Raw genomic sequence first — 15,919 nt, forward strand, 5'->3', positions numbered from 1 at the left:
CACATTCCCCACTAAATGTTAAGTGAGAACATCTCAACCCCTTCACATTGCACTGTGCACACTTAGGCATCAAGCAGACACCTGACAACCTAATCCACGGGATTTTAGAGCAGTTTCTGAAATCTCTAGTTCGGTGACTTTTTTTTAACTGTTATTTTATCAAAATGAGGTGAGTGAGGCAAGTTGCCTTGTTCTCCTAACTTGGTGCTTTTGCTTGTGGGGGTGGGGTGGGGTGGGCGTGGGGAGGTACAGACAAAGGGTGCACTCCTACAGATCTCTGGTGCTGAAGGGCCTCTAGTTCCTTTCAGAACAGGTGTTTGACACGCTCTGAAGTCCACAGGTGAATGGTACCACACGCAGTATTCTGATGGAATGAGGCAAGAGGCTCTCCGAGGCGGGGTTTTTGCTTTTTTTCATAACATTTGATTTCGCTGGTGCCTTATTCCTACTCGATGCTGGCACTCACATACCCACAGAACAAACGCTGATGTCGGCCTCAGGAGTGAGGACCTCTAGGTGATCCTTGAACATGTGGGGGCCATGGGACATTGGAGTCAGTTGGGGAAGGAACTAGATGGCATCTCTTAGCTGGAACCACACAGGGGCTACCCAAGCCCAGCACAGTCAAGATGAGCAGTGTGTGTGCAGATGCGCACACGCACAGACACACACTTACCCAGTACCCTCTTCCTCCTCTGAACTCCCCTTCCTTCTTCATTTCCTATCTCTGCCTTCTCGTAAAGGTGCTGCTGCTGCTGCTGCTGCTGCTGCTGCTGCTGCTGCTGAGGTGCCCGGAGTCCAGAATGCCCAGTAATCACTCAGGCACAAGCCTGGCACTGCCACATCAGCCCTTGGCACGACCAAAACCAGGTTTCTCTTGCCTGGGGCTGAAAACCATCAGATTTTTCTCATCAAAAAATGTTATCCAAGGAATCAGTTGATTACAGTTACTCTGCACTTTAAAAATTCAGAAATGCTCCAGACTGTTTGAAACACACAGAGGGAGCAGGGAAAAGAGAATATGTGCTAGTGTCTGAACCCAGTTCAGCTTATCTCCAGTTGAAACCATATATACTATATTATGTATAAATGTATACACACTTCCTATATATGTCCACACATATATGGTGTATATATTATACATGTATAGCTGTGTGTACGTGTGTGTGCATATACACACGTACACATAGCCTATCAGATGCTCATTATTACACAAACAGCAGCAGAAGAAACAAGGTTGGACTCTTGCAACAGATCACAAAAAATAAAAACAGCCACTTGCAGTGACTTTGGTCATTTCTGTATGTGCGTACGGAATGGACTGTAACAAAGAAAAAAGGAACAGTGTTAGTGGTAGAGGAAAACTGGGCGGAGCCATCTTGATCCAATGGGAATGCAGTCATGTTCTATACCATTTCAGCAGTTATTTCTTTTAGTCATGATGATTTAAGTTTTGGCTATTAAAAATGTCTTAGACTCAAGTGACTACATCCAAGCGAAGCAAACAGCTACAGTGAAAACCCTTTTCAGTAGGAAGATGTCAGAAATCTCAAAACCCTTGGCCTGGCTCAGAACTACCATGTGCAAACCAGAACTCTCTCAGCGTTTGAAATAAAAACTTTCAAACTCTTTTGAAGCACCTTAGCGTGGCCATCCATTGACGAGTGGGCGCCACTTTTTCCTTGAGCACCTTATTGACGTGTTTGCTCTCTGCTGTCTCGCTGTTAGCAGTTAGCCGAATGACTAGCTGTTAACACACGCGCGCGCGCGTGCACAGACCAGACATCTGGGCATGCGCGTTCTCAATGAAGTTTACTGTGGTGACTGCTGAAAGGCGAACTCGTGTCCTGATTGTCCTGCCACAGTGCTGTGATAAGATAGAAGAAACCCTGTCCCTGCACGACAACAATGTTCCTTTTCACGTTGTATATTAGGGTGGGAAGGAATATGGTCCCTTTTTTGCAATTGCTACTGTGTATACACACACGTGCACACACACACACTGTATAGTCAGACCTAACAAACACATATACACATAGCTCATTTGTCCAAGTGATAATTCAGATGTCTCTGTGGGTGTCACAAGCTGTATGCAGTTTTCCATTTCCCGGAGAATTTTAATGGAGGGCAACTTTTCAGACTGAAGAATGGGCACTGGGGAAGAGTTTGGGAAGAGGCAAGGAAAGAGAGAACATTAATTCAAGAGAATTAATTTCCTCAGAGGAACCGGGTGAATGGCTGTCCTTGCAGGTGGGTGTGGAACACTGCTGTCTCAGTCTGCGCTGTAGACACCAAGCACACATCAGCACACACATCATCCCACAAGGGCATGGTCTGGGATGAGCAGGTCAATAGTTTTGAGAGGGAATTTGTTCCTTTTTTTTTCTCTCATTATACTCTTGTCAGTTATTAAACAAACAAACAGAAAATTGTTTTGAAGAACCTTGCATACGCCTTTTCTATCAAGTGCTTTAAAATATAGACTAAATACACACACCCTGCCAGTTTTTCTTACAGTGACAGTATCCTTACCTGCCATTTAATATTAGCCTCGTATTTTTCTCACGTATATTTACCTGTGACTTGTATTTGTTATTTAAACAGGAAAAAAATCAAAAAAAGAAAAATTAACTGTAGCGCTTCATTATACTATTATATTATTATTATTGTGACATTTTGGAATACTGTGAAGTTTTATCTCTTGCATATACTTTATACAGAAGTATTACGCCTTAAAAATACGAAAATAAATTTTACAAGGTTTCTGTTTTGTGTGGAAGAGTAATTGATGTTGCTAAGAATGATGTTTGTTTTTTGGGGTTTTGTTGTTTTTTTTTTTTAAATGTTACCAGCACTTTTTTTGTAAGTTTCACTTTCCGAGGTATTGTACAAGTTCACACTGTTTGTGAAGTTTGAATATGAAGGAATAATTAAAAAAAAACAAAAAAATTTTCTTTTGGTCTCCTCGTGTCTTCTTGAGGGTGTGTCTGCTTCAGGCAACTGTCCGTGTACCTTCACACTTCTAAGTCTGTTGAGTCTGAGATTGTCCACACTTCGAAGGCCAGAGAATCACACCAGCCCTCTTGATACCCAAAATAGGGATTTCAGGACCTCTGATGGGAAAATCACTTTAGAGATGGATAGTGCAAGATCTATATGGTGGAGCTCTATAGTAGAGATCCATAGTGGAGATCTATAGTGGAGACCTATATAGGCATTGTTCTGTGCCTGTCTGAGCCTCAGAAACAATGATGTGGCTTCTTACTGCTTAATGAATGAGCACTCACTGTGTCCTCCCCATCTGAAAATTGGTACCTAGTACCTAGTTCCATTTCCCATGGAAACAAGTATCTCATATGATGCTGTATCCTGTGAGTCTGTCTCAGAACCACATTTATAATATTCTGGACTTCTGAGCTCTTGCAAAAAAAGTGGGGGTGGTGTTCCTAGCAGAAAAATGCTCTTTGGAGACTGCTAAGGGACTTCTGTGGGCTCCACCAATCATCTTTGTAGAGACACCACCTGAAGATGCTCTCCTGACCTTGCCATTCTCACAAAGATGGCTAATGCGATAAGGAAAACATGGGCCTTCCTTGTTCGTGATGAGGTCACCCGAATTTAACTCTTGAGTCTTTGGTAAGTGTCTGTATTTCATTCAATACTATGTAGAGCGTGGATGAAACAGAAGAAATTATTTCAGCCCTGGTAGGCCTTCAGATCCAATAGCTGGCAATAGATGGTCTATGAAAGGGCTCTACGGTTCAAGCTGTCTCCAGTGCTGTGGGAATCGGTGAGCTAACAAGCAGTGGTGGGTAAGGGAGGTAGGGAAGGGTCCAAGTCTAGTTTGCAGAACCCAGAAGGACGTGAAGCTTTGAACTGGGTGGGCACTGTAGGCAGCCATTTGCACTCATGTAAGGAACACAAAATCCCCCAGACACAAGCCTGCTGCAATCATAGAGACTTCTGCCCTGGAAAGTCATTGGTAAACCCCAAAGATGTCACAGTGCCATTAAACATTGGTATCTTGAAACTCCATAATTCGTCTAAGTTAACCTAATTTTCTAGAAAGTTCAAAAAAGATGAGGAGATACTCAGTAGTTAAGAGTGCTTACTGACCTTGCAGAGGACTCAGGTTTAGCCCCCAGCACCCATCTGGTGACTCACAACCACCTGCAACCCTAGTTCCAGGGGATCCAGTGTTCTCTTTTGGCCTCCACAGGCTCCTGAGCACATATGCTACACATGAACTCATACAAGCGCACACATGCACACCCGATTTTGTGTTACACCCTCGGTACAGTTCGCGCGCTACTGTACCATACGTGAGTTGGACAAGGGCCTAGAGATTGAAAGAACACACAAAGAGACCTGGGTCATTCGTAAGGAGATCAGCCGAATGTCATTTATTCAACCTTGGGGAAATCCTTATATACCTAGCTGCTGCACAAGGATTTCTGCCCAGGCAGGTGGGAAACTACCATACCAACGATGGAGCCAATGCCCTACAGCTAATCACCAGGCGGGAGCAGGGGGAGCACAGGAACAAACAGAATACTTTAGTTTGCTGACCAGAAACTGTCCTCAAGATGAACCCCAGGAACAAGGGTAAACCTGTGTCCTACAAAACACATAAATAAGTCTTTTAAAAAATAATTTTTTTAAAAGCTAATTCGTGCCTGTCTGATATCTGTGAGCACTATCAGCTTCTCCCAGGGCTTCTGCACTCTGTGCCGTCCACAGACTTGCAGGCCTCTGCTGCATTTGTCCCCACACAGTGGTATGGTTTGTGTGTGGGCTGTCACACTGTGAAGAGCACATCCACGATCCATATAGCATTTTCTGGTTTATACATTCATCTCTCCTCAGTTACAGCATGAACTGTGAGAGCTCTCATTCCACCGTGGATAGTGACAAAGACTCGCCAATAAAAGCAATGAAACACTCAGGTTGAGGTTTTCCTTCATGTTCATACACAACAGCATTTCTCAAACTTGATTAATGGATTTATACCTTTAAAGGAAAAAAAATTCTCACAGGTCCCCTCCACAATAGAAAGTCTGAATACTTTTACTGTGCTTACTAACAAATTCTCATATTTTCACTGCAAGAATTTCTAAATAGGCTCAGACGTAACTTCCAATAAGCCTGTTTGCCTTATAGATTCAAAACCAAAGTTACACATTAAACACAGGTAAAACTATGAGATTAATTTTTTTTTTTTGATTTTTCGAGACAGGGTTTCTCTGTGGTTTTGAAGCCTGTCCTGGAACTAGCTCTTGTAAACCAGGCTGATCTCAAACTCACAGAGATCCGCCTGCTTCTGTCTCCTGAGTGCTACGATTAAAGGCGTGTGCCACCACCACCCGGCCTGAGATTAATTATTTTTGCACTAACAATGCTGGTGAGTTGGACATTCATTCCTAAGGCCCAGAGGCCTAGAAAGAACACTTTCTGAAAGAAGATTTCAAGATAAGGTGTTGTCCCCTCAAGAGGGCTCCGTGCTCTGCCACTCAACATTTCTCGGTATAATCTCCTGGGTTGTGGCTCTGACTGTAGTCCAGAACCAGAGTGTGGGCAGGAAATCAGTAAGTGCATTGTTCCCTGAACCCTAGCTCCTATCAGGAAACTCAGGAAGACACCCAGGAGAACTTGGAATCCCTTTCTCTCGGCGCATAGGGGTCCTGACTTCAGTCTCTGTGATCTTCACCTATGTATTTTTCACCAAATATGGTAAGAGGGAGAGACTGTCCTAGACATTACTTTAAAAGAAGGAGAAAGACAAAGACCAACAGGTAGGAGGTTCACACCCAGGTTCCGTCTTAGCTCAAGCTTAGAGCAGTTTAATGGGGCTCCATACGCAAAATTAAATTTCCAGGAGCCGTATTTAAAAAGCAGAAGGAAGATGAGAATTCGTTTGTAATTATATATTTTATTTAACCCCCAAATATCTAAAGCATCATTTGGAAATGTGATGAATATTTCTAAATTAGACAAGATAGTTTACATTTTATGGTTCACATTGTCTGCAAAATCTGGTGTGTGTTTCAGACCCAGACCGGCAAATCTCACCTGGGATGAGGCTTAGGGCACCAGCGCTGCCGCAGCCACATGGAAAAAGTGGCTACTGTCCTGGGCAGCACGTGTCTCCAGGAGTCTGGACCTTCGGCTTCTGTCTTCTATGGATCTCAGAAGGGAATCTAGTTCACTTTCCACTTTGAAATTTGTTTTCTGTCGGACTGAATCTCATTTTAGCAACCTGACCCATTTCCGACATCTATAGGCTCCTTTGTATTTTCTCTCCATCCCTGTGGTATTTGAAAATGTTCCCAATTGCCATAATTATGTTAAGTGACACCCAGATCTCAATCCAGCCTCAGCTCAGTGTCGATCTCCTCCAAATCAAGTCACGGCTCCTTTTTATCATTACATTATACTTCATTTCCAGTCTGTAAGCTGTGTTCTACTTTCAACCAATTTGCATTAGTTGCTAAGACAAGTCCTATGGACTGCCCCAGCAAACAACAAACTCCATTTTACCTGTACTCATCTTTCTCCCAAGGGCTGGGGCTCGGGGCCAGTCTTAACCCCTTATGACCCATCTGGGAGGAAAGTGAGGTGGGGGTGGGGATTCCCAAGAGGCACAGGAGTTGAACTGTCTTTCCTGCCAATGTTTAACTTAAGCCTTTGGAGAGAGACAAGCTCACTTCTTTCTCTCTTCAATCTGGGCCTGTAAAAGAAAACCACTCACAGGTAAATCCAGCCTCCTCATTTCTCCAAGAGAGACCGGTGAAGGGCAGTGTCTTTTTAGATCCAGCCCGAAAGCAGTCCCGCATCATTTAATCGCAGATCCCTCATCCCCAGCACGAAGAGCTCAGGCCATGTGGAAGGAGGCTCTTATTTTTTAAATCTTCGATCACACCACACGTGTATCTGTTCACCCTATTGTTTTGTTTTCAGAGGAAGTCCTTATTTTAGAAAATGAGACTTTTCTGTTAGTGGCAAAATGTTTCCATTTTCAAAGGCCCAGTGGTAGATTACCAGAAAAGGAAGGTTATCTTGGTCTAGGTGCCAGGACGTGGCTTCCCAGGTGGGCAGGAGTTTCCTGAGGGCTTCCGCAGACCACAAAGTGTGAGGAGCCTGGCATTCTCTGAACCAGCCGTCCTGACGGACTCTGAGCTCAGCAGATCTGAAATGGCCAGCTAAAGAAGGAAGCCTGACATTCATTGGGCCTCGGGGTGCCAGGGCATTTCAGCCTGTACTACCTGGAATTCTTTGGTGTCGCTGGGAAAATGTCTCCTCCCACCAAACCAGCCCCATCAGTCCCTTTGTTGGCTGTGGAGCCTTCACCATGTCCTGACAGGCATATTTTCCTTGGTGTCCAGATCATGAATCCTAACTTCCTAGTACATCTTATTATAAATGTCACCTCACTTTCTGAGACTATCAGCCTTGAATCCCCCATAGAAGTTGGAGGCAGAGGCAGGGGGATCTCTGTGAGTTCGAGACCAGCCTGGTCTACAAGAGCTAGTTCCAGGACAGGCTCCAAAACCACAGAGAAACCCTTTCTCGAAAAACCAAAAAAAAAAAAAAAAAGAAGTTGGTACTTTGCCTCGTTCGTAAATAAATGTCTTGAACAAGTGAATGTTGGTCAAACATAACGATGAGAAATAAGCCCAGTGGCCATTCTTATCATCTGCCTCGGCACCCAGAGCCACAACTTCTGCCTGAGCTCTTATAAGGAACGTAGTTCCCACAGCCACAAGAGGACTGGGCAAAGGACACCGCTCAGATCCCGCAGTTCAAGACAAGGTCAATGGGAATGCTGGGATTGTTTTTATTGTTTTGTTTGGCCTTAAAAAAAAAATCCAGGCTAGAGAGAGCTGGAAAGAACACTTGCTGCTCCTGCAGAGGACCCAGGTTCGATTCACAGCACCCACACTGTGGTTCGCACCTGTCTCTAACTCCAGATCCAGGAGGCGATACCCTCTTCTGACCTCTGCGAATGTGATCCATGTGTGGCACGCATGTATGCAGACCAGACAGTCATACGCATAAACTCAAAATTCGTTTCCAAACTTTCATTTATAATCAAGTTACAAGCTGTTTACCTTGGGTCTGTCACAGAAAAACGGAAGAGGAGGGTAGAAGAAAGGAAGTTTGAAAAGCAGTGGCCTTTCATTCACTAACTAAACACAGACAGACAGACAGACTGACTGACTGACACACACACACACACACAGGCGCGCGCGGAGGAGAAGGGAAGGGAGGGAGGGAACTGTTTTCAGACAGTCTTTGCTAGGACGCTGAAGCTCTCCAGGCTTCGGTAGCTCAGGACGTTAAAGTAGTCACATGGTTCAGCATAGTCATCTTCCTCTCCACAGAGGCCAGCAGGGGCAGCTTCTGTCTGGATGGGGCTTTCAGGGGCCGAGAGACACCTGAGGCTAGCTTCCTGTGGCTCAGCTGCCGTTCTCCCAAGGTCACTTCCCATAGAATGGATTCTGGAAGACTTCTGGAGTAAATACAAAGGGATGTTACGAAAAAGCGGCTTCACAAACAGACAAATGGCACATTGTCAACACCTCTTCCTCCCTTACATGAACACTCACACATACATACACATACATACACAGGAGCAAACTTGGGTTTTTGTTTTGTTTTTTTAGTTTTTCGAGACAGGGTTTCTCTGTGTAGCCTTGGCTGTCTTCGAACTCACCCTGTAGACCACGCTGGTCTTGAACTCACAGAGATCCACCTGCCTCCGCCTCCCAAGTGCTGGGAGTAAAGGTGTGTGCCATCACCACCCAGCCAGCAAACTTGTGTTCTTATCAGTACACAATCCTTAGCCTTTAGCCCTTAACTTCCCTGCTTGTTGTAGCTTTTTTCCTTATTAGTATTATTATTTTTAAATTATCATACAATTTATTTTGATCCTATTCTTTCCCCTCCCCCGGCTCCTTCCAGATCTTCCCCATTCCCTACCCAATCAACTGCATGTTTCTTCTCTCTCAAAACAAACAAACAAAAGCATTAAGACAATACCAAACTCAAACAAAAAGCAGGCAAAAACTATAGAATCTATTTTATGTTGGCCAACTCCTCCTGGACCTGGAGCCTGCCCTGCAGTGTAGTTGACATATATCCCCAGTGTCACTTGGTTGGAGCAGAGAGCTTCTTTAGGGGTGGGGCTTTGTGTCCCCTTTCACTTCTCCTCCTAACTCGGTTTCAACAGGAACGGCTGTAATGAATGTCATCCTGCAGCTTCTATTTCCTGGTCCCCTAACCTGGACAGCTGCCTTGCCTCCATCTTGTTTTCCCGCTCCTTACTGTTTGCTTCTTCCTTCTCTTTGGTCTCTGTGCCACCACTTTCTCCTCCCTCTTCTCCTCCTTTTGGCCCTCACCTTCAGCCAGCCTGGCACCTTTCTCTTTATAAACTGACTCTCCAAGCAGGGGACTCCCCAGGATTCTGCCCCCCTGGCTTTCTCACTCCCAACAGCCAGAGTCACATCATCCGCTGTAAGACTCCATACAGGACCTGTCCTCTAAAGGCCCAAGTGGCCCAAGACCCTAAGTACCCAGGATCTGTCCTGGGCTTCAGCCCACCTGCCCACCGACTCAGCATGGCCCATGAGAGAACCATAGCAAGCTTAAACTCAACTTGTCTCCACGGGCCTTGCCCCACATCTCCCACCCCACAATCTACTCCTGCCAACATTTTCCTTTCTGGCTAACAGCACAGCCCTTTCAGAAACATGGATGCCAATACCAAGTTCCAACTCCCCGAAACACCTGTGACAGCTAGTCTTCGTTGTCAACTTGACTACATCTGGAATTAACTAAAACTTAAGTGACTGGGTTCACATGTGAGGGATTTTCCTTAATTAAATCATTCAAAGTGGGAGACCCACATTTAGATCTCGGTATTTTGAGGCGGAAAGTTCCACATTTCCTCTGGGCCTCACCTTCTGGTGACAGCCTATATAAAGGGCATGGAAGAAGGAAGCTTACTCTCTTTGTCTGCTTGATCATCCTCTTGCTGGAAAGTCCATTCTTCCTTGGCCTAAGAGCTGCTTTGGGATTCTATACACTGAAGACCACCTGTAACATCCGGCCTTGTGGACTGAACAACTGCATTTTTGAACTCTCCTTGGTAGACTTCTATTGCTGGACTAGCTGGACCACAGCCTGTAACTTACTCTAATAAATCCCAGGAGATATATATCATACATATATAAATATAAAGTCCCATGTGTATGTATATATAGAAATATATACGCACATATATTTATATATTACATATATGTACATATATATATACACACACACACATAAGTGCTCTTCCTCTAGAGACCCCTGATTAGTACACACCCACCTAGCCTTACTCTATCCCTTCTTCATGGCATCTCTCTCACCAGCGAAGGGGAGGAAAAAGTCCTCTTCATTTTGGCTCACATTTCCTCTATCTGCTAGACTAACTTTCCACAAAGATTTTTCAAAAATAAAAATTGAATCTCATCATACTTCTGCTTAAAGCCCTTTAATGGCCTCTACTGTACACCAGAGGGACGCTCAGCCTAGAGTGAGCTATGATGAACACCTTGGGGGATTTGACTTTCAGGTGATTTAGGAATGATCTCAAATTATAATTGAAGTTTTATATAAAGGATATTCTTGCGGGGAGCAAATCAGTACTTCATCCGTGATGGCCCAGCCCGTGTGCCCCGGCCATGCCCATCTCCCTGGCTGCAGCTGCCTCACACTGTCTCACAAACCAGACACCCAGCGTCTGAGGCCCAGAGAGCTGCCACTCATGGCAACACTGCTGTGTGAGCACCCAGTGGGCTCTGTCATCTCCACAGCAGCTCTGCTGACGGGTCTGGTTTAGGATGAGCTGAGAGGCACGGGCACAAGCCCCTGAACCAAGGACAGCACCACCAGTTGCTCAGGCTTGTCTCACTCTGCCTACACTCTCCTGTGATCACAGTGCCTTTGCTCTTGCAGCTTCTCTGTGAAGGTCAATTGGCCTGTCTTTCTGTCTTCACTAGGCTCAGAAACCCAAGTTCCCTCTGTTCCTCTTTGGAACTCAGGACCCATATCAGGTATTCAATCTCTATGTCTTGGGACTGGGATAGACATACAGATCCAGTTGGACACACACATCCATTTGTGATACAGCCCCATAGAAAAGAATCTGGGTTCCCAAGTCAAGATAGAATCCAACATCCAGGAAACTAAAGTTGCATTCGTTGAGACCAGACAGCAGCAAAGTGTGTTCAGTGACATCAACCATAGAATACACACTAGAATGTCATCCTTGAGGGTTGCAACAGTATAGGGAAGCTGGAGAACATCAGTTACAAGCAGGGTGGCAGAAGAAGTGCTTAATCACATTTCAAAATTGACCCACCTTCTGTATCTAAATGACAAAATCATGGAGATCCAGGGACTTGGAAAATAGGAACAACCAAGCTCATGGAATCTCTTTTCACACCCATGGCTCCCAAGACAGAAAATGCTACCCGACTGGTGCCAAGCCCAAATGTACACCAGTTTAGGCAAGGAGATAGAGAAGGGAGGTTAGAAGGACCCTGTAGATGTGTTCAATGGACAGATGCCAAAAACTAAGGATGCTGCATCACTACAGGCCTTGAGGAGTTGAGCACTGAGGGACACCGTAGTCTTAGAATAACAAACACATCATTGATCTTTGCCCATTCCTCCTCAGTAGAGGAGGCTAAACTTTAGCATGAGTGTGAAGAAGGGAATGGCTGTCATGACTCATGCTGGTGCTATGTTTAAAAGGACTCTGACATCCCTTGATACGATACAACCCATTTTTAATATGAATACTCAATTATTTCTCAAAGAGCTAATTATGACTTTTTGTGCTTGTGTGTTCTTATTCTCATTCTTGGTAAGGCTGGCCACTCTTTCTTTTTAATTTTAAAACTATTTTGAGCTCTGAAAGTCCTTTGGGAAATGCAAATATTCCTGAGATGGGTCCCTAAGCTGTTCCATTTCCATTCCACCCTACATGGAGACTCTATAATTGTAACCAGCATACAAAAAAATAGGTCTGAGATTAATGTACTAACATTGTCCTAGAGAACCAAGTGAAACTACAGAAATTGCAACTGAGTCCTCTTGGGACAAACATTGCTTTCTAGTAGCATATTAGAAGAACACTGGAAAGCAGAGTTGGCAGAGTCATTGTCCAGTGTGTGACACATGTAACTTGTCACCGTACCTGTTTGGCAAATAACATTTATTCATATAGTGCATATACATGTATAATAAGCACTTGGTTATACTATCTTAAGATATGCTCAAAATGTCTCCAGAAGAGATGGCGTTCATGTTGAGCTTTCTTCCCTCTGACCTCAGCACAATAGGTGTTCTACACGTCTGTCCTAGAGAAGTCAACGTGATAGGGTGATGGAGTTCTGAAAAGAGCAGTGATGATCAAAGTCACTCCTTTCACCAGCCCTGTCCTTATAGGCTGCCTTTAGCATCATTCTCAGCAGCCGTTAGTTTAGAGCAGGTTCCCAGAATAGAGGCAGACATGTTAATTCTGGCTTAGCAGAGTAAAACCAGGCAGGAAATCTGGACAGAGATATAGAGAGAGAGTAGGCAGAGTCAAAGAGACACCATATAGCTGCCAAAGGAGACAGACACCAGAACAGAACCTTACCCAGTAAGACTTTGGCTTACTGGGTAAGTCAAATTTATGGTGATACATAAATTAATAGAAATGGGTTAATTTAAGATGTAAGAGTTAATTAATAAGAAGTCTGAGCTAATAGGCCAAAAAGTGTTGTAATTAATATACTTTCTGTGTGATTATTCATGTCTTAGCAGTCAAGAAACAAATGAATAGCCTCCATTTACAAAGTGGCACCTACCATCTGAGGTATGGAGCCATATAAGACCTGAAAAAAGCCTTAAAGTGGGAGGAGCTTCTAGACCCACAAAAATGGGAGCCAAGTTCAGTTTCTTGGTAGCTGCATTTTTTCATATAGGCTGTTTGCTGATGGTGAGCAGAGTTATGACTCCTTTAAGAGAAGGCTTCCTGGCTCAGCCAGCATTGGCAGTAAAAATTACACAGCTTCTTTGAACGACAGCTTCCTTGTTCATGCTGGCAGCACAAACGGCTCTGACTTTTTCAGGAGGTCCTGTTATGGGGCATTTAAATGGGGTTTGTGAGCAGAATGCTATAAGTTTCTTAATGGCAACATAGACATGCTGTGTCCCTAGAGCTGGGGTGGGGAGCATTGCTTGCAGAGCTGGCGGTGAACATACCTCCACCATGTTGGACTGGGCAGAGCCAAAAGGAAAAGCAGCCTTAGTCCTTGCCACACTGCTTAGCATTTTAAGAAGCACTCCTGGTCAGAAAATGATTACATATATGCAATAAAGATAAATTCAGACAAAAATAAACCCCTGAACATGTCACAGAATGTTCAAAAAATGTACGTATGCTTTGGAGAGAGAAGAAAAAGACAGTCATAACAAGAAAAATAATTTTAAAAATAAAACAAAGCTTTTTAAAAAGATAGCAAAAGTAATATAAAAGAGAGCAGACAGTTATAGATTAAAAGAATAAAGAAAAATACACCTCATAAAGATGGAATATACTCAGAGAGGCTAGGTTATATATATTATGGTGTTTTCCTTTAATTTTTGACTACGGAGAGACATTTGATACTGGGGAATGCTAAGTTAAACCTACATAAAGGTATCTTGACTTCAAAATTTGGGTATAAGGATATGTTACTTTGAAAAAGAGGTTCTGCTTTTGTTTCCACAGATGAGAACCTGTGGATTCTCTCTAGGCTAATGTGGTTTGATGGAACAAGACTCCTCTGAAAGGTCTCCATGAACCCTAAAAATACTTCACTCAACAAACAGCAGAAAGCAGTTTGGAGAGAACAATGCCCAATTCCTAAAATGGTTGTTTATAAATGATTGTTTTCATTTAAAGTGGGTTGATTATAATTGATTAATGGTCACAGTCAATTTCTTTAAAAAAAAAGGAGGATATGATATAGAGATGAATACTTTGCATTGGTATGGATCTTGGTCTATTGATACAATTTTAAGTTGATTTTCTTTACATTGTAATGTATTTCTGTGCTTGTTTAAGGTATTGTGTTTATGCAGCTCATTAAAAAAGTAATATATAGCTAAGAAATACAGATTAATAGTCAGTTACAATAGTTAAACTTAGAGTCGTGTTTTCTAGATATGCAGAGATATACTTCAGATGGGTGGGTAATCTTCCACTTCAAAAAACCTACAGAAAGTGGCGTTTAAAAGATTTTTAAGAACTTAGACTTTTCTCAACTGTGAGATATGTCTGCTTCTGGCAGAACCAACTATTTTAAGAGAAACATAAAGAGGATCCTTATGGAGTTTACTAGCCATTTGGGCAAGAAACTGTTCTTGCCTGGACTGCTTGATGGTACCTTGTACTAACTGAACATGCAGGACACACAGAAAAGTGACTGCTGAACTTTCTAAAAGATAGAAAGTCCTTCAGGGTTCCTGCTTCACATAAAAAACTGCCAGACATTCTGCAGGATACAAAGGAAAGTGACTGACAAATGAACAATATGAGCAAGAATCTTTTAATTTTCCCATTTCATGGAAAAGTCTGCTGGATACTATGGACCTGTAGGCTAAAGATACAGAAGAAGTTTCGGTGACTGTCCAGGTAGTGAGATATAACTGTCAAAATCTAGAGTTTTGCTTACAATGCACTTCCTTTTTACTTAGGTAATATTATATCCTTCTGGGGTCTTTGATGAAGATAGTTATAGTTTTCCTTAGTTATGACAAAATATAAATTAGATATGAAACTTTAGACTCACAAAGATAAAATAGATGATAGCTTTATTTTTGCCAGATACAAATAGACTATTTACATATTACAAATATTTAGTTACAAATTGTAACTGCAATTCTTGCATGATACCTGTTTTGTATATGTAATTTTACTATGATAAAGTTAAAACCTTCCTTTTTAATTAGCCAAAAAGGGGAGATGATGTGGAATGTCCATATGTATACATATTGCTTTTCTTGGTTAATGAATAAAGCTGTTTTGGCCAATGGCTTAGCAGAGCAAAACTAGGCAAGAAATCTGAACAGAGATATAGAGAGAGAGTCAAAGAGATGCCATATAGCTGCCAAAGGAAACGGGCACAAAAACAGAACCTTACCCAGTAATTTACAACCTTACAACAATACATAGATTAATAGAAATGGGTTAGTTTAAGATGTAAGAGTTAGTTAATAAGCCTGAGCTAATAGGTCAAACAGTGTTGTAATTAATATAGTTTCTGTGTGATTATTGGGGTTTCATCAGTCAGGAAACAAACAAGCAGTCTCTTTTTATAGCCTACAGTAGGATTGTGTTGGTGTGTGTGTGTGTGTGTGTGTGTGTGTGTGTGTGTGCACGTGATTATATATACACTTCAAATACTACCAAGGTTATATGAGTGGTCTAAAGCCAACTATCCTTATGAAAAGTCTAGATCTTTTGTCCAATTTCCAGGCATATGAACAGTTCTATATAGGTATGGTATCCTTGGCTCCAGTCTCAACCTTCTCTGTGTCCTAAGGAGACTTTACTGCATGAACTACAGAAGTGGGTTCATTTTGTCTTCCATGCAGAATGACAAGGGAATAGAGGAACAGAGAGTGAGAAGAAGGTATGTATTTCCCTGCAGTCCATGCATGATGGGCCTAGAACTGATTGTGACCCTCACTTGAAAAAAACAATACTTCTCAACCTGACCCTTCCATGTGATCCTCTCCTCCCAAGTTCCAACAGTCACCCTCTCCTCCCAAATACAGCACATGGTTACCTTCCCCATCTTGGTTTCCTTATGTTCTTTCTAGGTTCATGTTGTGTTAGGAG

At 42.9% G+C, this 15,919-nt stretch overlaps 1 protein-coding gene across 1 annotated transcript in view; it reads right to left on the minus strand.

Moving 5' to 3' along the window:
- Positions 1-8,281: 8,281 nt before the first annotated feature.
- Tigit (T cell immunoreceptor with Ig and ITIM domains) overlaps positions 8,282-15,919 on the minus strand; it is a 19,410-nt gene continuing 11,772 nt past the window's right edge. The window contains exon 4 of the mRNA XM_005345115.1: positions 8,282-8,509. Within this exon, the coding sequence (XP_005345172.1) occupies positions 8,282-8,509 (228 nt within the window). The remainder of the gene's footprint in view (positions 8,510-15,919) is intronic.

The sequence above is a fragment of the Microtus ochrogaster genome, chromosome 2 (assembly GCF_000317375.1).
Source record: "Microtus ochrogaster isolate Prairie Vole_2 chromosome 2, MicOch1.0, whole genome shotgun sequence".
NCBI classification, from domain to species: Eukaryota; Metazoa; Chordata; class Mammalia; order Rodentia; family Cricetidae; genus Microtus; species Microtus ochrogaster.